Source organism: Battus philenor, unplaced genomic scaffold (genome assembly GCF_028537555.1).
Source record: "Battus philenor isolate CCGP_79_NKW_IND1 unplaced genomic scaffold, ilBatPhil1.0.hap1 SCAF_2, whole genome shotgun sequence".
NCBI classification, from domain to species: domain Eukaryota; kingdom Metazoa; phylum Arthropoda; class Insecta; order Lepidoptera; family Papilionidae; genus Battus; species Battus philenor.
In genome coordinates, this window is record NW_027181682.1 from 10,839,289 (window position 1) to 10,859,825 (window position 20,537).

The 20,537-nt window shown below is 32.2% G+C and overlaps 1 protein-coding gene across 1 annotated transcript; it reads right to left on the reverse strand.

Moving 5' to 3' along the window:
• Positions 1 to 3,020: 3,020 nt before the first annotated feature.
• LOC137922432 (zinc finger protein sens-like) lies at positions 3,021 to 15,210 on the reverse strand. The gene is made up of 5 exons (XM_068765418.1): positions 14,967 to 15,210; positions 14,334 to 14,474; positions 12,784 to 13,109; positions 7,366 to 7,516; positions 3,021 to 3,289 (listed from the first exon to the last, which is right to left on the reverse strand). The coding sequence occupies exons 1-5, from the start codon at positions 15,208 to 15,210 to the stop codon at positions 3,021 to 3,023; spliced, it is 1,131 nt and encodes a 376-aa protein (XP_068621519.1).
• Between the last annotated feature and the right edge of the window lie 5,327 nt (positions 15,211 to 20,537).

The following is a 20,537-nucleotide window of genomic DNA, read 5'->3' on the forward strand; positions in this document are numbered from 1 at the left end:
AAATTAAAATCTTGCTATTTTTTATTAAATTAACATGGTTTTGTAACAAACAGAATATTTCAGGTATTATTACAAAAAGTAATTGATTATGAACACGCGAACACAAGCTATTTTGATTTCATTACTTCATACAAAACAGCTGGAAATGACATGAAAACTCAACAACAAACGCTATTAACTTGAAATGAGTTGTGGGAAAGCTCGCCTGTTACGTCCACCGCGCCATATATCTTAATTGTTTTCATTGCGGTGCCAACGTGGACGAAAACTACTTCTTTATCGTTTTACACAAACAGTGTATTCATAGATCGTTAATTACATTAGCAACGGAACAATACGTATATAGGACTGAAAATTGTAATAGAAGCAGCTAAGCATTTAAATTACTTAGTTTCATGGATTAAGTGATGACTTTTAGTAGGTCAACAAACACCCATTATCACCGATAAAATTGTGTTTAACATTTAAATCTTTATCTAGTCCATGGAATTTTTTGCGGGCATATTAATCGATATAAACTAATGGTAAAATAATAAAAAAAATAATTTCGTCGTGAATAGCGACTATATAAAATATTTTTTTTATCCTAATTCACTAGAAATTTTAGTTACAAATTCATCAATATCTTAGAAAGCCAAGAGGTACTGTTAACTTATAATTTAAATTTAATTTTTGATATAGTGATTGTGCTTTTAATATACATATGATTATTATTTTATTATGTGTACCTACTTAAATCGATTTTATTGTTTATAAATACGGAATAATAAAAGAGTAATTTTATTCATAAATATTTATTATTAACTGGCCTTAACAGATTACAAATTCAAGTAATAATACCTGATGAAACTTTGTGTCATCAACTCACTATATACGTATTTATATTCACATGAATCATATCAAAACACCGAAGCTGCATTATAACGGTTTTACCGCACAACACTGGTGCTAGTTCTGATGTCGGGAATGCAATCACCACAAGAAGTAAAACCACCTCATGCTTACTAAAACTCCAACAATTGGTATACATACACCTAAATAAACATTGTTGTCTTTGGTGTTCTAGCCGTTATCTACATTGCACGTGTAGTTTCAAACTTGACACCATCGCTATATGGCAAAACATTTTATTTTTATAAAGGCCAATAATACGTTATGTCCAAAATTATGAAAAAAGTACAAGTAAAACAATTGTTTCTTATTATTAATAGTAGTTACATGGTAGCGTGCAGTCTTGTACAATTAGCAGCCTCGTACATTACATGACTTACATTCTATGTACAAAAGACAACATAACACTTCAATTTTCTTAAAATTTAGTACTACGCTAAAGGAAAATTGGTTTTATTCTGTAGGAAACTAGTGTTGAAAACTTAAAATTGTAAACAAAAATATCGTCGAGCTTTCATTACAGGTTTTCATAAACTTGTATTGCAAGTTGACGTAAGGAAACTTGTGGTAACCAAACCTTGTAATGGTAACCAGCTTGATGGTAGCTTCGATGTGGTAAAGATCCTTTATAAGAACGTGCTTACATATAAATACCTATTCAAGTAATGGCATATTGTCCCATTTAAGGCTTTGATTTAAAGTATCGTAAACCATTAAATTTTCTTACTAAACTAAGGCATTTAAATTATTTTTTACATAAATGACTCGACAAAGTGCTCGTTAAAGTTAATGACGATTGCTTAACTAAATTTAATATAAAAAGCGTTTCAAATTCGACTAAAACACACTCTACTTTGGTTTGTATTCAATTATTACAGTTATTACTTTTTTATATTTAAATACAGTTATTACTTATTACCTAAGTATCTTAATAGAAAACCTACACATGAAAAGTAGGAATGAAAAAAGAAGGTCTTTTTAAAATTAAAATAAACGTTTAACCAATTAAATGCTTTAAGTGTTTAGATCATTAACACATTGGATGATGTGCCTCGGTTGTACAATGTAATTTATATAAAGGACGGAATCAATTCAAGAGAACATGTGTCGGCATGAAAAGCTCGTTTGTGACATTAATTATTATAAAATAATACAATAATTGATATATAGATAAAGGGCCAATATCTTGAAGTAGTACCATGTCTACACAAAATTCTCGCTGTACCAAACATACAACTGTCTCTACTGATATTGAGATCTCTTAAAGATATGACTTTTGTACTCATTTCTTAATTGGATTAGGTATTCTGAATTATTATATTAGTTCCATAAAATTAAACATTCTGGTAATACACAATGTTAAAAAATATATTCTAAACATTTTTATATAAGCTGCACATGTCAGAAACTAAATATGTATTAAATTTTCTGCAATACTTAAAATACATACACGTATGTAGCTATCAACGATTATTACTTGTCCAATTTCATGAACCTTTATATCTAACCTAAGTAAAATATAATCAGTATCTCGGAAAATTATTGACAAAAATATTGAACTTCTTAAGAACAATTTTATATACAACTGTTTATCAAAAGTTATTTGAAATATTAATGTATTATCAAGAAGTAGTAAAAATAGTAAAAGTACCATGTACGAAATGCCTGGACATATCACATAACCTAGGACGGATTTGTTTCTTAACTAATCGGAATGCAATGCAAAGTGCATGTATCTTTTTATTTACAAAATCTAAAAACTGTTTTAGGCATAGTTATATAACAAACAAAAATTTTCGAAGTTGTATATCTAAAAAGATACGTCCGGGAATTTGTTTTTCAACTTATTTTCTTTGGTAACATTTTAATTGAAAATACGAATTTCGAAATGTTCAGAGAGGCATTAAATTTTTAACATTTGTTTTGAATTATTATAAACAGTTTATTGTACAGTTTAATTTTATTTTTATGCCTTTTATAATTAATATTATTAAGTATAATTTAAAATGCACATGAAAGTTCGTTTTATAATATATTAGGCATTCTTATATTATTTTTTAACAAGCCATTTACTATTATTTTGTAAGACTTTACCAGTTTTATAAGCTAATCCAATTTAAAAATGTAAATCAGTTTGTAGCGAGCGGAGTTACAGGTAAAGGAGAATCATCGCCGTAATATCTATAACGTGAGGGTACTGTTGCAATAGGCACTTCTGCTACGGAGTCTGCATGTTGGGAATCTCTATGGCGGCGCAAGTCAACTTTGCGCTGGAACGCTTTATCGCACATCCCACAGGAGAAAGGCTTGTAACCGGTGTGTTTGCGCATGTGCGTGATGAGATTCGAGCTCTGACTGAACGCTTTCGAACAAACTACACACTTGTGTGGCTTCTCACCTGCAACAATTACTTGTGTTTATACAGAGTCAAAAAGCTTTCAGTGCATAACTTATTCTGTGTGGTACAAATTATATAACCATAAAAGGCTTTAAATAAACAAAACGTATGGTTTATAGATAGATTGATTTCTTTTCATTTACATCATAGGCAGCTATAGTTTTAATATTCGATTATTAGAAATGAAATAAAAAATGTATTTGATCAGATGATTCGTAATCTCAGCTTAACCTTTGTAACACCACTTAGCATATAAAACATTCCTAAAAGTGGCTAAAAAAAACCAATCTCCATTTTTCCATAGCTTTAATGTTTCAAAGAATATGAAATATCGATTAAAATAGTCACACAGGTGCTGTCGTCGGTTTGACAAACGCCTTCGGTGGAGAATCGATAAATAACGTTAAAAACGCCGAAGCAATTTTATACATAGAACAGGATTTAACTACACTTTTTGTTTGTGCAGTGATCGTCGCGCCATGTGAAGGTCTGTGAAGGCTGCGCGGCTAATTGCAAGACGAACCGCATTTTGGAATATTGATGATGGAGCATTTATCGGAGGACGACAACCATGTATGGCCACCGTAAATCATTCGAAACGACGCAGCTACGTGACGAGATGTCACAGACCATGGTCAATATGTTGGCGACATTTTTGGCGTTCAATCCGTCTCGGCCGACAACTAACATTCATGTAGTGAAGAATAGCAGAACATTTAAATTATATTTTTTCCGTTAAATTTTAAATAAATGATCTGCTTTAAATAATCGAAAAATGATTATACTTATTTGTATAATTTTTGATTTTTACAACTGTATATAGATTTTCTACACTGCAGATTTGTTCCGGACTAAATATGCTATAGTACTTTAAAGTAGTAAGATACGATTTTGCCGCCAATTTTGTATTTCAAAAGCTTGAGTAATGTATGTACTTCTTGCACATCTCATCATTTAATTAAAAATGTAGTTAGACTAATATTTAGTTATATAGTAACATGAGCCGCAAAAGGTCTTAAAATAAATAAATACGTAACATATTTACGTCATTAATGTTGATATAAATGAACAGAAACTACGGACAAAGGTTATATTAATCGTGACCTCAGACAAGTGATAAGCGCGACCGCGGTCCGGCAGCTTACATTTTTTGCTCACTGAAAATTCATTACCGCGGGAACCGGCCGCAATTGGACGACGAAAAGATAATTACACGTGTTTAAACGTTGCATCCCTGGCGGTAACTGTTGTACTAGTTTTTTTCCTTATCAAATTATAAACGGCTCATATAAACGAATAAAATGAAATAAAAATAGCCTTTATTTTTACTATTACTCATATTCTATGTCTTATAATTTATGTTACTAAAAAAAATATTATGGAATTTGCTTTTTCATTACCATATATACTATAGGATAAAAAAATACATAGGGTTTCAAATTGAAACTATGACAAAGACATTACAAATAAAAAGTGATGTAACTGCCTCTTTGGCGTAGGCCTCTTCTAAACCTATCCATTTATCGCGTTCTCGTGTCTTTCGCATCCATAAGGGTATCCGTTCTGTTAGCCGTTTTGCCCATCTGGTGTTACAGACGTGTCCTGCCCAATGCCACTTTAGAAGTCTCGCTATTTTTTTTATATCTACTTTTTTTTTTCTGTCGTTGATGTTGTTGATCTTAACAGATAGTTTTAGACCGAGCACGCTTTCCATCTTACCTTGGCAGATGGCTACTCTATCTTCATCTCATTTCCATGAATGACCACTTCTGACATCCGTATATTAGGCAAGGCGATATAGTTAATTCGTAAAATTTTACGAGCACTGATGTGATAATTTCGAGGAGATCGGGTTCCCCTGCCTCCTTTTTTTGTCGGAAACTCTGCATTTTCGCTTTCTAGGCATATAATAAGTCTTGCCAAAGTACGGCAAGATTTATGGCGTATATATTTTAAATTAGATTTACATATATAGAAGAATTGATTGAAGCTTTGTTGCGTAAGTGCTGTCCATGTGGTTTCAAATGTTCAAATGCTTTTGTGTAATTTATAAAGCAGATACATATCGTTTTTTGGATACAAGGATTGATTTGGTTTTAAGGATATTATTGAACAAGGCTTGCAGAGGTTTTAAGAGTACGGTGGATTGAGTTTTAAGAGTTTCCTTAGTTATATCTTCTCCTCGAAGTTCGTCTCGACTTTTTTTGGGATTTTTAATAGCGTACTAGATCTCTGAAGGGAGAATTCTTGGTATCTCTTGGTTTGCATTTTCTTCATTAAACTCCTTCAGTTTTATGTAACGTATTTTCCGTACGTGTTATCTGGGCCAGTGTAAAGTTCTTTGTGGGATTGTGTGGCTTAATTTATGATATCAGGCCGTTTTCTTACTTTACATTTTTAAAATTAATTACAATTTTCTCGAAGGTTCTCGTCGTATAGCTTTTTTGTTGCTTAATATTTCTATTATTTTTTTCTTTTATTTGCTGTAGAAGGCCTTTTACATAATTGTTAGTATGACATCTTAGCGGAGATAGTTATTTAAAAAAAAATTAACTCTGTTTCTAGCTTATCATATTGATTATATATTTTTTGTGTGAATAGAGTATAAAATGCTCTATATCTTACCCAGTGCATTGTTCTGCAGGGGCGTATGATGATGATAGACAAATGACCTGATGCAGTTATTTGTAATTATAGTAACGCTTCGAGACACTTGGGATTTATTATCTTACTTTTTTAATTTTTTGTATCAAGAAACATACTTCATTAGAAAGAATACTATATTCTGTGTATTCTTCTGTTGTTTCTTTTGCTTTTCTTGTCTCATATAAACCCATAATGCCTTAATTTATTGACCTACCAGCGTGCTTTTCTATTATGCTTTCCAATAATTATGTTTTAATATTAAACCTTGCTATGTAGAGACTTTGTGATGTTATTCTTTTTTTCATGTCTTTCTTACTTTTTTTGGTTTTAAGTGTGGTTTGGGAAGCGATGGTTTAGCTTCTCCGCGATGACCAACCGATTTACAGAAAAGGTTTTTTAAGGACTGTTGTCCGTTTCATGAAATTCTAATCGTTTTTTTTTTGGTACTTTTTAAGAAATTTATTCTCTTATTCAAATAGGTAGTTTAGAAGATAATTGCTTCCTTTTCTCGTTTATCTTATTCGTGTTGGTTTTTCCTTTAATTTTAAAACTATCATTGTATCATTGTTTTATCTTCTTTTTCGATTTCTTCTTGTAGTTTTATTATTAATTCTATCCTTTTTCTGGGACTTCTTTGGTAAAATTCTCCGTATCGTATTTACCGGAAAGTAACTTTTGTTTTTTTAAGTTCCTGTCTCCATGCGAGAGTCAGATTCACAAAAATGGGTCCCCTTTCGCGTCTCGTTATGTCCTCAGTCTATATATGACGCATAGTTGCTACTGGTCAAATAATTTTAATTCTGCATCTGTGCTAACAATATTAAATCTGTAACTAAATTTTTAAGATTATGTAGTTGTCAGGGAAGTTGGTCAAGTTTTAAATAATTTGGTAGATAGTTATGGAAGTGTTTGTATTCGGCTTTCACACATTTTTCGTTGGTTTACACAATTTTTATAATTTCACAGCCACAGATTGATACCCGAGTTTTACAAATACAACATACATCTTACAAATATCTCTTCACTTGTCAGTGACAGTAGCTCTTCTTTATTTCGTTCGTCACTAAATAACCAAAAAAAGTTTTTTTTATCACTACAACAGCACAAATTTCTGTTATAAAATGTTTCCGGTTACAAGTAAATTATTTTCAGATCTATAACACGAAATGTCAAACTCCAATTATAACTTTTATGAAACGTAACTTTACATTTGGCCTATAATTTTCTGTACAAATGCGTAAGAAAGTTCGTAAATATTTAAAAACGATACGTATTGCATAAGTAATTGCAATAATTACTTTTTCAATAACTACAAAAATAAGAAATCTGTACTCACTACTTTTTGTTGTTAACACTGGTAGTGTCATGTAAACGTTATCGTATAAATAAGCTGTGTATGTGTGTGTATCTTTCGCACGCGAACGACTTACCCGTGTGGATGTAGGTATGCTTCTTCATATCTGACTTTTGGTGGAACCTTTTGCCGCAGTATTGACAAGGGTAAGGTCTAGTATCCGAATGGATAAGTAAGTGAGTCGACAGCGTACTGGACCGTTTAAAACATTTACCGCACTGCTTACACTGTATAAACAAAACAAAAGTCATTATTTATTAATAACATATTACTGCAATTAATACAAAAATAAGATTTAAAAAACGAATCAAGCGAAGCGGGTGTGTATGAATGATTTTGCATTCACACCCGCTTCAAAGAAATTAAATAAAAGAAACTACGTGACAAGAGGTAAAACGTTCTAACAAAAATGTATTAAAAGGTACGCGATCAAGGAAGTCTACGATTATTTATAGTTATGTTGTTCTCGAAAAATGTTTGAATTTATTCCATAAATAATATAATACTGAAAATATAATGATTATTTTATTATGCTTATTGTGTTTGTTATTAAATAACAAACCATAACAGTCTTCAATTTTTTTTTGTGATCACAGTGATTGAATGAGTTTTCAATAATTTTGTTTATTAATTATCTAAAATATCAAATACATTCCTTCTTATATATTATTTAATTACCGAGGCTGTTGTTACACAAAATACTTTAATTACAATCATAACGTATAACATTCAATTAAAAAAAGTAATTAGACGCACAAGACAGTTGTCAGCGGCCATCACTCGCTGGCAGCTAGTAATCTTCTAATAACAGGGCACTTTAACTCCTTTCTACTAGTTCCTTTGATTTTCCGTGATCTAATTTACTGTCCATTTTTACTGCCCACTAATTAGCATTTTATCGGTAATTAGAACTACTACTAAGAGACAAATAGTTTTTTTCTTGTTTTTAATAATTATTAGCTTTTCTTTTACAAAAATTCATTGTGTAAAATAATTTTAACATATTCCTTTCTGGTGCGGTTTGATATTTAACAAAGGTTTCTTGTTCTCTTAGGCAAAGCCAAGAGGTTTTCAAGTTCTTAGATAGCTTAGGCTTCTGGTTGCAGGAATCCTCAAAAGAAAACCAAAACTTGAGCTGTCACTCTAGAAGTAATACTTCAATGACAATTTACAGTCGAATATGAGCGTAAGTAGGAATAATTTTTGTAAAGGACTTTATAAAAAACAGTATTCCGTTTCAAAATTTAGCTTACTATTAACTCGTTTACGAACAAATATATTTTAATTTCCTTTGGCATTAATCGTTGATTATGTTTAACTAAGCAGTATGCATGTGTGATATTCTTTGTCCAGTAAACAAATTCTGATACTTTGGTTTAATATTCCGTTCACAAGTACGCACACTTACTATACAAAGGTTTCAAGTTTTAGATTTATTTACTCAGTTGTGTTCGATGTTTGAAACATCGTTCCGTTTGTGTTGTAAGAGTTTGTTTAAGAGAAATACAAAAACATTGTTTAGGTGTTAATGGGCAAAAGGAATACACAATATTTTTAACAGATTCACAAAATCATTCTTAACACGTTAATAAAAAGTTCGCACTAAGATTTTTTAAATTTTGTTATCAAAAATAGAAATAGAAAATCAGATAATAATTATGTCGTCTTTAGTTGCATTTGATAAATATTTTCTAATATATACACACATGAATCTAAAGGACCTTCTGGGATTTCATGAATGCTCAGGCATTGCAACAATACTTTCAAAATAATATTTCAGATTTTTACAGACTAAACACACATTAATGTCATCTTACGATTACTTGAACATAATCTTTAAAGTGATTTTAAATCTACTTATAATTTATATCTTATTTAATCATTAGCTGCATACGGCACCGCAAGAACGTCAGTGGTGAAAATTTGATGTTTATTTAATGAGTAATGAGTTCAGTTTAGATAATGTATACATTACATATACATTGACCGAACGGCGCTATGCAATACATTATCGTGCATCAGAAACTTAGCTTCTACTCCTTGTAAACGTCATGCTCATTTTAAATATTTTATGTACCTTAATAAGAGATCTATTGTCACTTACCATTAATTTAGAATATTTTAGTTCGTAACAAGATTAATTTTCCAATTGAGCTTTCTTTTAAAATGCTCCTATTCGTTGTTCTTTAGATCTGTCGATTTTCCTTTTGTATCATAAATAAATAAAATAAACGAAAACATTATATTTTATTTAATAGGCCATTTTCTGGGCTATAAAAGTTTAAATAGGCCTTTTTAATTATTTAGGTGTACTTTCTTTAAGTTCGTTTCATAATAAAGCCGTAATATGAAGGTTTATCATAGTACTCACGATGGACCTGTCTTCTACATACAATTGTTCATCATGGCCTGCTATTTTACGGTAATATACCTAATACTCCTTCAGATTATAAATTTATTTATAACTTCTTGTATTATAACAACACTGATTCTTTAGGCGATACTAATATATAATAATGGTTGTGTTTGCAACAAAATGAAAAGAAAGTTCCGGTTTTTATTTTTTATTTGGTTATTTTCCTAAATTTATTATTTACATCTAATATATAAAATTCTCGTGTCACGGTGATCGAACTTGAACTCCTCTGAAACGGCTTGACTGATTTTTACCAAATTTAATATGCGTATTCAGTAGGTCTGAGAATCGGCTACTATCTATTTTCTATACCCCTAAGTGATAAAGGTTGTTCACACTTAAAAAAAAATTTTTATTTATTTAACGAAATTTTTTGTTTTAATTTTTTTATGATACAGCATACAAGAATACATACAACCATAAATTTTCATCCCTCTACGATCAACCTTTATTTTTTATTTGTAAATTAAAATGTCAATTTTTTTTGCAAAACAACGTTTGCGGGATCAGGTAGTTACTAATATAATATTTTGAATACACGGCCGATTAATACAATTTTGGTAAAATTACTGTTTTTCTCTAGAACCTAACTTTGTTATTGACACTTGAAACCTGAAAATACACAGCCGTGCATGATTTCCGCGCATTCATTTAATTTTAGTGTTATCTCTATATTAAATTAATTTGTTATCGGCGAAATTAATAGCTTCAATATTTAAACGTTAAACGGTTAGTTACAAATCGTGATAAATGTAATATGAAGTATATTGTAAGTGTGATATATAATTTAGTATTTTCTTTAAACGTAATACAAAAGAAAGTTATGAGACCATTAGTCGGGTGGTTAGTCGTTAAATATGCGGCAAACGATAATCCGCGGCACAAATCCGCGTGGCGGCCCGCTGTGACAGTTGGCGGGGCAGCTGCTTCGACTCGCGCCTTAAAAAAACTGACAGTTTTTTTGGCCCTTTTATAACGTCGATGGACTCTTATAAACAACACAGGTGCTGGGGACATGACCATATACATATGGTTATCGACGATACTCCGCATAAACGGAGATTTTTTTATTAAAGTCTGTTTTGAATATCGTCTTTCTGAATTAAAAATGCTAAAGTGCAGTCAAACGACTTTAGTTTTATTTATGGTCTTTTAGTTTACTGTATTTCAAGAATAATCGAAAAGGTGATTGACCCGAAATTTGATGACAATTGTTTGTTAAGTCATGAATATATTTAGCTGTACTGGTTTCACTATCTGTGCCTTTGAATAGAACAATGTAATTAAAATTTCCTCCTCGGTTTTAGCAATATTTGTCTCAATTTGTAAATGCAAAAAATTTGGTCGTTTAAATTATAAAACTCGAACAAATGGCTTAAGCGTTTTATAAAACTGTTTACTTGATGCCAAGCGTTATGGTTTGCTTTTAACATTTAGGTTTGGGTTGAAATCCGTTTCTACTAGAAGTGGTGGTAGCTGAGACTATGCCAAGAGCAAATTTTTATTTAATGTTTAGGTTTCTTAGAATAAGCTTAAACGGTTGATAGGGTCTAAAGGTGGAGAAAGCGGAAATCATGGCCATGGACGCAGGCTTTCAACCAGTCCTATAAGACTAGATCTAAATATAAGATATTTTTGTACAGAAGAGGACAACTAAAACGATAATAAAGATGATCCAATACTTGTTGTAGAAGAAATTCACTTTTAATTTTGAATTATTGATTTATTATATTTGAATATTTATATTTGAATATTTGAATTATTTAGCAAATAGTTGCATATGAAATTTTGAAATTATGAAGTATAATAAATCAAATGAAGCGGAGTCCATATGCATTCAGATGCGCCGGCGGGCGCGTGGCTCGCACGCGTCGCCGCTACCGTACACCGGACGCAACCCGCCTAGCATTTTAGCGCTTATTAACAATTACATTTACGATTTATATAACCCTTAATTTACACTTTAAACCAATTTTCACGGTTCTTAAACATTAATATTCAACCATGAATATTGCTACATAAATATGGTTTCAAATAGCAAAAGATTTCATATCACATGTATAATATAAAACATTAAATTTCATATATATTTAATGGAATCAGGCGTTAAATATATATGCCAGATGTCCCCCGTTCGGTTCAGGTGTTCCGCACTGTCTTTTTAGGTGTAATTTCTTTGACCACATATGTCTTGTAAGATCTATATCATATTCTTTAGAAAGAAGTTTATTAATTTGGTTTATGATGTTTTTTTCGATAGTTTTGTTATCAGCTCGGATGTGTGATCTATATTACCGATGGGTTAAATATAAGATAAAATATCATCGATGTAAAATGCTAGAAAAAGACATTGTGTTTGTCGCAATTATTTGGCATTTAATTATTTTCATTAGATTTGTGTTTTATTTAATTCTTTACATATGTAAATATATTTTTCTTTTATTGTGTTTAACAATGGTAGGTGTGTAGACTTTTGGCGGGTGAGTAGGTGTTCATTGCAAATCGAGTACATGTATATATAGATAGATAAACTATGTACTCAATAAATGGGTATGCAATGTTTGAGCGACAAACCATTAAGTTCAGGTTAGTAATGATATCACAACATATCAGTATTATATACAAGTAAAACCCACTTTCCAATAAAATTGAAGAAGAGTATCCTTTTTAAATATTTAACGACGGCACTCTTATCGTCATATGACACTAAATAATTATTCGTCCAATTATAAAGTACCTCGGCGTGATATTAAAAGTTGGAATTTTGATTAAAACCGATGCGGATTTTTATAATGATGCGGTGGAAGAAAAAGGAAAAATATAAAAAAGGCGAGAAGACGAGCAGCGAGTGAGCCGCATGCGGGGACGCGCGACTTGTTTCGATTCCAGAGTACTTATTAAGACAAGGTCAGTTTTTGCTATTTGATTTGTAAAAAAACTAAAACAGGTACTGGTTTGCTATTTAAAACCATTTCGAACGGAAACAGTACAGTTATCCTGATCTTGTTAAACGATGTCGCTATTTATTGGTCGATTGAATCGAAGCGTTATAAAAATAGATTAATAGAAGCACCGTACCTGGAAGGATTTCTCGTTTCTATTTTCGTTCTTGAGAGGCAGATTGAAGATGATGTCTCCGGGCTGCGAAGTCGGGGGTGGGAATGTTTGATAAGCGGGATTCGACGGGCAGCGCTGCTCTGCGCTTACGGCCCGTTCAGACTCGTCGGGGCTGCTCCGACATCTCTTTACCAACTCCAAAGGAGTTTCGCCGTATTCTTTGCTCTCCCATTGTAAGCGAGGTGACTCTTCTCCCGTATCTTCTTGCTCGCGCTCGCAAGCGCTGCCCGGTGACCAGATTTGACGATTTTTCATCGATAGATTCAGCGGCAGTTCTTCTTCGTCGTCTTAAATAAATATTCACTATTAATATTTAACCTTAATCATCTTCACGCGGCGCTGCTAAATTTAAAGTCGTCGGGTCAAATAGGACGTCTGTAAAATGACTTATGAAATCTGTACAGGTGTGCCAATGTTTGTCGACCGATTACGTCACTCGGACCAGAACGAAATTCCTAGGTAATATAGCCAGTAGAATAAGTTATTACTAATAATTATTTCACTTACTTTAAAGGCCTTAAAAAGTTGTCATAAAACTTTACTAATAATTTTTTCCCTAGTTCTCTCACTCACCAAACGCATTCATACACTTACGGGACATATTTTTTTGTGGCCATAATCCCGTGTTAATCAATGCTACAAAATAACTACCAGAAATTGCTTTTTAAAACTTAATATGCTATTCATTAAAAATATTATTCGTAGAATAAAAAAAAATCTTCGTTTAGATTTAACAGTGTTACCGAATTTGATGTATTCAGGCAGTGAAATTATTGTGCAATACGTTTTTTTATGATCTAGTTAACTAGCTAAACCGACACATATCCTTTCTAAGCTCGTTTTTTTATTTATTAAATTATTTACATTTACATTTCGACTACGTTCGTTTGTTAAATCTATAGCTTATAATTAATACCTTAACAATATCTTTACAAAATAAATATATCCTTAAAAATCAAGTTGTTTTTGAATCTAGGCCCGCTAGTTTCATTATCTTGAAAGTTCCGTCGAAACCGGTACGTTCGTGGATAAGAGGCAATTTGAATACATAAAAAATTTGAACACAATGACAATGAATGGCGCTTGTTGTGTAGGTATGAACTGCTTTTCCTTGGCGTGTAGGAAACATGTACGTTTGCTCCGGTTGTGGAGGTAAACGACATGTAAACGGCAACGTATCAGTGGTACGCGTTATTAATCGGCAAAAAAGACAGATAGCTATTCTAATGAGCCGCGTGTAGAAGAAGACACGTAAGGAGGCCGAGGTGAATACAAGTTTCATAATGACCTGGCTCTAAAATACAGGATTTCTTTTTCTTTTATTTAAGAAATTATTTTTGTATGCCTAAATTAACTAACAAACTCGCATGTTTCGTTAAAAATTAAGAATACCTTTTACATCAAATCTAACTTGATTGAAATCTAACTTGAATTTTAACATAAGAGTATTTTTAACTAAAGAATTATAGAAAGTTAAAATAACAATTCTTAATTAAAATATAGTTACCAACCATCTTTTGGCGGAGTTTGTCTTAAGTGTTCAAGTGGATGCGAGGAATATTGAGGAGATGCTCTCGGCATCAATAACGGCCACACATTGGCGCCGCCGTACAAAGCACCCAAACTGCTGCAGTACATCAATGCCCCTAGCTCTGAACAGAAAATAAAGCATTATTACCAATGAATGTAGGTATATACAAATAAGGAAACAAAATATTGCAATTATAAGAAACTTTTATAATAATAATGATTTACATCCATGAATTCAACCAATTTGTATTATGCTATTAACTTTCCAAAACTTTATGCTCGTCTTTACTAGATCATTCTTATAGCACAACCGACATCTGCTCATAAAACTTCAATTTTGTTTAAAACAACATATTAAACTTTTTACATTTTCTACAACACACTAGCTTATGCTATGTACCCGTCGGCTTTTAAACTTTACGGGGTTTGATTTGGACGAGTAATAAGAGCGGTCAGCCTTAATTTTTTTTAGTAAATTCTTGGCCGAACACTCCAAAAGGATGCTAAAGATTAGCTTCTTCTTTTAATGGAATGTAGAGGTGCAAAGATGCCCGAAATAGAAAATCAATCGGAAAGAAGAACTTGGTATAAATTAAGCTAGTATCTATTATTACCAGTAGCTCGTGCGTATTGCTTTAGTGCTCTGCCAGCGATTTCGATGTCTCCAAGTTGTAGAAGATCCAATCGGTGATGAGTTAAAGAGTCAGGGGAGTGTGAAGGAGTACGCGGAAGCGATTGTGGGGATTTAGGTGAATGGGGCGATGGGGTGCGGTGTGGTGATGGAAATCGCTGAGCCGATGGAGTCGAAGACGACTGGAACTGCTCCGCCAATCGCGACAGAAGAACGTGACGAGACATCCTAAATAAAATACAAACTTGTTAGGCTTACTATAGTAATCGTAAACATCCGTCTCTCTAGTATAGTCTAATGCAATTTGGAACTTATGACAATCGCTTTGGCTAACTACTGTACAAAAGTTCCTTTATTTATAGAAATTTAACTTTCTTGGTTGTGACGTTGTTATAAAGAAATCAAATTATCGTGAAGACCATAAAATGTTAAACCAATAGTATTTATTTCACTTTTGTTGAGTATTGCTTTCATAAATCAATATTTATATTTAAAATGAAACCATGATTTTCATAAAACATAACAATTTTATTAACATATACTCCGCCACCACTGAACAACTTCAAACGAGTAATATGAATTCACTACTTTCATCCATACGATAATATTTATAATAAATAGTGTCTTTTACGTGACCATTACTATTATTGTAGGTATGAGTTTTGTTGACAGCTCTAGCGCTGATTAATCCGGTCGCTTGTTTGTTGACATCGAATCACATTAAAAGCTCAATCAAGTAAATGAAGAATCAGAATAATGGAAGCGGGCAGACCGCTGTGGCGCCCACTGCGTACGCGCATTAATAATTCAAGGAACGCCCGACTAAAACAATCTTCATTAGTCTAAAACGTGTTACGTTATGAAATGAATTTGTCAACGGTGTCAAATTGACATCGGCTAACGTGGCCAAATCGTGAGGAGATTACGATCTATAAATGATTTGCTAAATTTTGTAATTAACATGATGGACATATTTTGGGGTGGTCCGTTGATCTGCACATATTATTATATGGATGCCTTTACATTAAGATTCTTTAATGAATTTATAACAACAGTATTTAAGCTTTTTTTCAATATTGCTTAGAAATTGTAAGAGATTCCGTTTGATATTTCAATTATTATTACGTTATACTTAATTGTTTTCAAATCGATCTATAGTCATTTTATTATAAGAAGCACTCATTTAGTAAATCAGACTGGGAAAACTCTAGTAATGATTCACATTATCTGTGTCTCTTTCGGAAACAATCATAATTAGTAATTTTATGAACTGGTATTGAAATTTTTCAAGGCACAACAAACACCTGAGCTGCATTCACTACTCACGCAATTACGACTAATTGAGTAACGAGTCGACTCATGCGGGGGTTGAGTGTCGCAATTTCTTGTTTCAATAAAGCGAGTCTTTATTAGTTAGCGGGCGGCAATTACCAGCCTTGCGTCCGTCGCCATACATTTTTTCCTTCCGCGCGTGGTGGGAACTCGAGCAAGTGTTCACTTCAAGAAATCAATCGCCGCGAAATCATTACCGCAATTAAACAACTTTATTAAAACTATATAGATCTACTTAGATTATCATATGTAAGGTAAAAATATTTTTTTATATATCTAACTGCAATAATTCATTATTATCTTTTTATGATCATCAGCGTTAGCTACAGGACGTCCTTTGTTGGACCGGGGCCTGCGCCATAAATATCCAAAACGATAGGCTTGCATCCAGCGTCTTCCAACGAACTTCCCAAGGCTGACGATTCACCTTGACAATTTTTAACTTGAACTGCAGTGCAAATTGTTTCTGAATATTAAATAATTTGAATAAATCAAGTTTAAGCCAGACAAAAAAAAACCAAACTTGAAGTGTTATAGTAAACACAGGAACGAAAAAGTTAATTTCATTAAACACCAATGCTTGTTTACCAGTAACAGTCACAATGAAAACGCTATAGATCTCTCTTTTTTAGATCCTACCTTTGATGACCGTGTTTTAAAAGCACGCAAACATATTCAAGCACGTTTGTTGGGCGTCGTAATAAATTTACTCATCTAGTGTAATTCATATCTGTGCAGCTCTATATAAAGTAGCACTGATTCAAGGCTTTAAAAATCGAGAAAGGCGTAACATTTTCACTGTCTTGTCGTACTGTTAATCCATAGTCTGCAGATCATATCAATGAAACTACACTTGACGACAGTATTCCACAAAGCTGTTAATCTTTTTTTGCCAAGTCAGATTTCTTGTTGTATCCGCCTTTTACAAAAATCATGCAAATAATTCAAAGAAAATATCCAAATTTTGTTGACAAACGAGTCGCTAGAAACTGCTTTTAAGCATCTTTGCCTTTAATTGGAGACTCCTAAATATTCCCTTAATAATTCCTTTTAATAAAAAAAAAATTAAGCACGACTTTCATCTTTACTCAGGCTTCAAGAAGCATTTGTTGACGATACAGATTTATTTTTCATGTTTTTATTGTTAAACCTATAAATGATCTTAAAGTACAACTTTTCGGGTACATATTTATCAAGTTTTATTACTTTTGGATCATATTTGTCTATGTGATGTAAGCGATGCTTTTAATTATCCAGGCATCGAAGCTATACATGTTTTTTATGTAGACATACTTTGGAATAGCTTATTATTGCATGCATCAAACCTACTATTGGATCTAAAGCCTCCGCTCTAAGAGTACTTGAGCCGCAATCCATCACACAAGTCCAATTCAAGATAGCGGAGAGAGACTATGAAATTAATTATAAACGGGACTAATTTTAAGTTGTCCTATTGCGTAAAAAGTTCACTGTATACTTCGTATTTCATAATTGAAAACAAAGGAATACCTGCACTATTATTTGGTGGCAAGAATTGACGATTGCGGTGGTACTTACAATAGTTCTAATAAAAAGCATTATACCACATAGAGATCGTATTAATATTTTGATAGATTATGCTTTGAAATAATAATAATTTTTTAAACATGTTTGATTTCATTTTTTTTAGGTCTATCTAAAGGGAGCAAGGTTTTGTAAACTCATATTGGAATTCGTTTAACCGTCCTCAATACCTTCGATTACACGCGCTTGTAGTTTTCCATCAAAGCCAGCTTTACATAACATTTGTTAACTAATAATAATTAAAATTGGGTCTTTAGGTGTAATGTCTGTCAAATTTAAATATAATAGTTGACGAAATATGTAAATAGTAAGTAAACATGAAGTGCCAAACAAAGACATTATTTTTGTTTGAATAATGCTCCATAACAAATAATTTCTTTTTGGAAATCTTTTTCGTTAAAATGAATATAATTTTATTAAAAAGGTTAAAAATTTCTTTAATTTAACCGATGTTTACGATTTTTAGTTATCTAAATCAATTAACTAACAGTCACAAATCAATTTACGTCGATCGATTAACGTTTATAAAGTCTACTGCAAGCTAAGACTGCGTATTCAGATTTAAAAGTAATTAATTAAATTTTGTAAAAAAAACCTAATGAATAATAAATTATTTTGATTGATCAACTCCTGAAGTTATAAAATAAAATACAAAGCTTATTCTAATGTAGAGGAAAAATATGATCATTTGATTTTAAATAAAACACTAACTTTAAAACATTTCTTAGTATATGTGCCTTTTTTAATAATATGTATTACTTTAATTAAATATGATTTCAAATAATGAAATATTAATATAGAATCCTTAAATAGAAATAACTTATTACCTTGGGCGGCAAATCTCTGCACTAAGGATTTCACTCAATCACTGCTAACTGGCGCACTGCCGAGTACTCTAATTAAATATCTCTAAACATCAACTCCGATTGCTTGATATTTTTTTCATTTTATTTGCTGCGCTTTATAAAAGCTACAAAACTTGACGTAGTCGACGTGTTGAAGGCTGTACGGGGTCAGCATGCGTACCGGCACGGTGTTTCGTGTTCGGCGCCTGGCACCTGACTGAAACGAGGCTCGCGCGCCCCGACCTACCCGACTCATCCTCAATAACGTTCTTTTTTCAAAACTCTGACAAAAAAGAGCAGGTCGGGCGGAGGCTGCGCAATAAAGAAATGATTTGATGAAACGACCACTTGACAGGTGGCTCGCGTTGCAACCACGCATGCACACGCTAATTGTCGGTTTGTATGAACTCACGGCAAGCACAACTTAAGCTGAAATATGTCTTTTGAGTATTAATGTACGCAAATGCAAGGTTTCTTGATGTGTCGCATTATGGAATCTCGTAAAGTATCATAGTTGTTCGCTACAAATTAATGAGCGCATTAAGTTCATATCATTTTCTGGTGTATAAACATAAAGAATGTTTTTCAATGCAGTTTTGTTGTATAATTTAGTGATCACGAGAGGTTATCAGATTGTTTGAGCTTAGATTTCCTCAAAGCGCGCCCCGCCCACCGGCGCTATTGGCCGTTACTCGCGGCCGGGCGGGGCGTAACTTAGATGTAAACTTAGAAAACTCATCAAATTATAGCGACTGTTATTTACGCTGAGATATTTTTTAACGTAGATTTGTTTTAATTTAACACAATTTAATATAAATACAAATAAATTTCCATTTAAAAATTCGTAGTATTAACAATCATCGACTCTAATAATCACATGTTTAAAAAAATTTTAAAAATTCCAACGATTAATTATGTTACACAAAATATATTTACATAGCAAGCGAAATACTTTACACTTGCATAGGGTATGACACGACACTGTAAATAAATTAGCTCGAATTCTGAAAAGAACCTATTTTACAGTAATATTTCATTGTATGTCAAAAAGTGACACACGCACCTGGCGATCGCTTTTTCATGGGTGATGTGAATAAACCAATCATAATATGGTGTCATGCAAAGATTTGTAAAACTAATTATGTGTATGGCGTCACTTTATCTAGAAACGTACATTATCACGTCATATTTTATTAGCTTTTATATATTATATAACTATACTTTATTATATTATTAGTACGTGCGTTAATTTTAGTACGTGTATTTTATTATGAGTTTAGCAGGAATAAGTTTTCCTGTGGTACTGATTTAGCAAAAGAAATCAAGAATAATGGGTTACTGGTTATAGGTAAAAAGCATTAAATTGATGAATACATAGCTAATTTGGTGCCAAAAAATTTCTAGTACATCATGCTCAAAAGACACTGGTTTCAGAAATAATAAATGATATAATGATCGTATACTCAGAAAAAGCGTTTTGGAAATTCGCATCACATACGAGGACAGTTTGATAACTATATTCCCTCAGTTATTTTAAATTCAATGCTGTTGCCGTCCACTACTATCTATTAATAGGCTACTGTCAAATTATGAGCACTTAACTGAGTCTCTTAGTGTGTGCTTAATAGCCGTAAAAAGGAGATCATTTCGTAAATATTAACAAAAATAGAAAAAAGTCAATTTCGTGTTTTGATTAAGAAATAATTTTTTGCATAAAAAAAACATCACTGAAATCAAGGAAAGACTCGATTCGTACTATGATAACTCTGCACATCAGTATCAACGGTTAAGAAGTAGTTTGCCGAATTCCGTTG

Excerpts from the sequence above, each read along its gene's own strand:
- LOC137922432 (XM_068765418.1), bottom strand. The coding sequence starts at position 15,210 with ATGTCTCGTCACGTTCTTCTGTCGCGATTGGCGGAGCAGTTCCAGTCG. Across the intron at positions 7,517-12,783 it reads GAAACGAGAAATCCTTCCAG|TGTAAGCAGTGCGGTAAATG; the intron begins GTACGGTGCTTC and ends TTGTTTATACAG. Across the intron at positions 3,290-7,365 it reads GCATACCTACATCCACACGG|GTGAGAAGCCACACAAGTGT; the intron begins GTAAGTCGTTCG and ends TAATTGTTGCAG.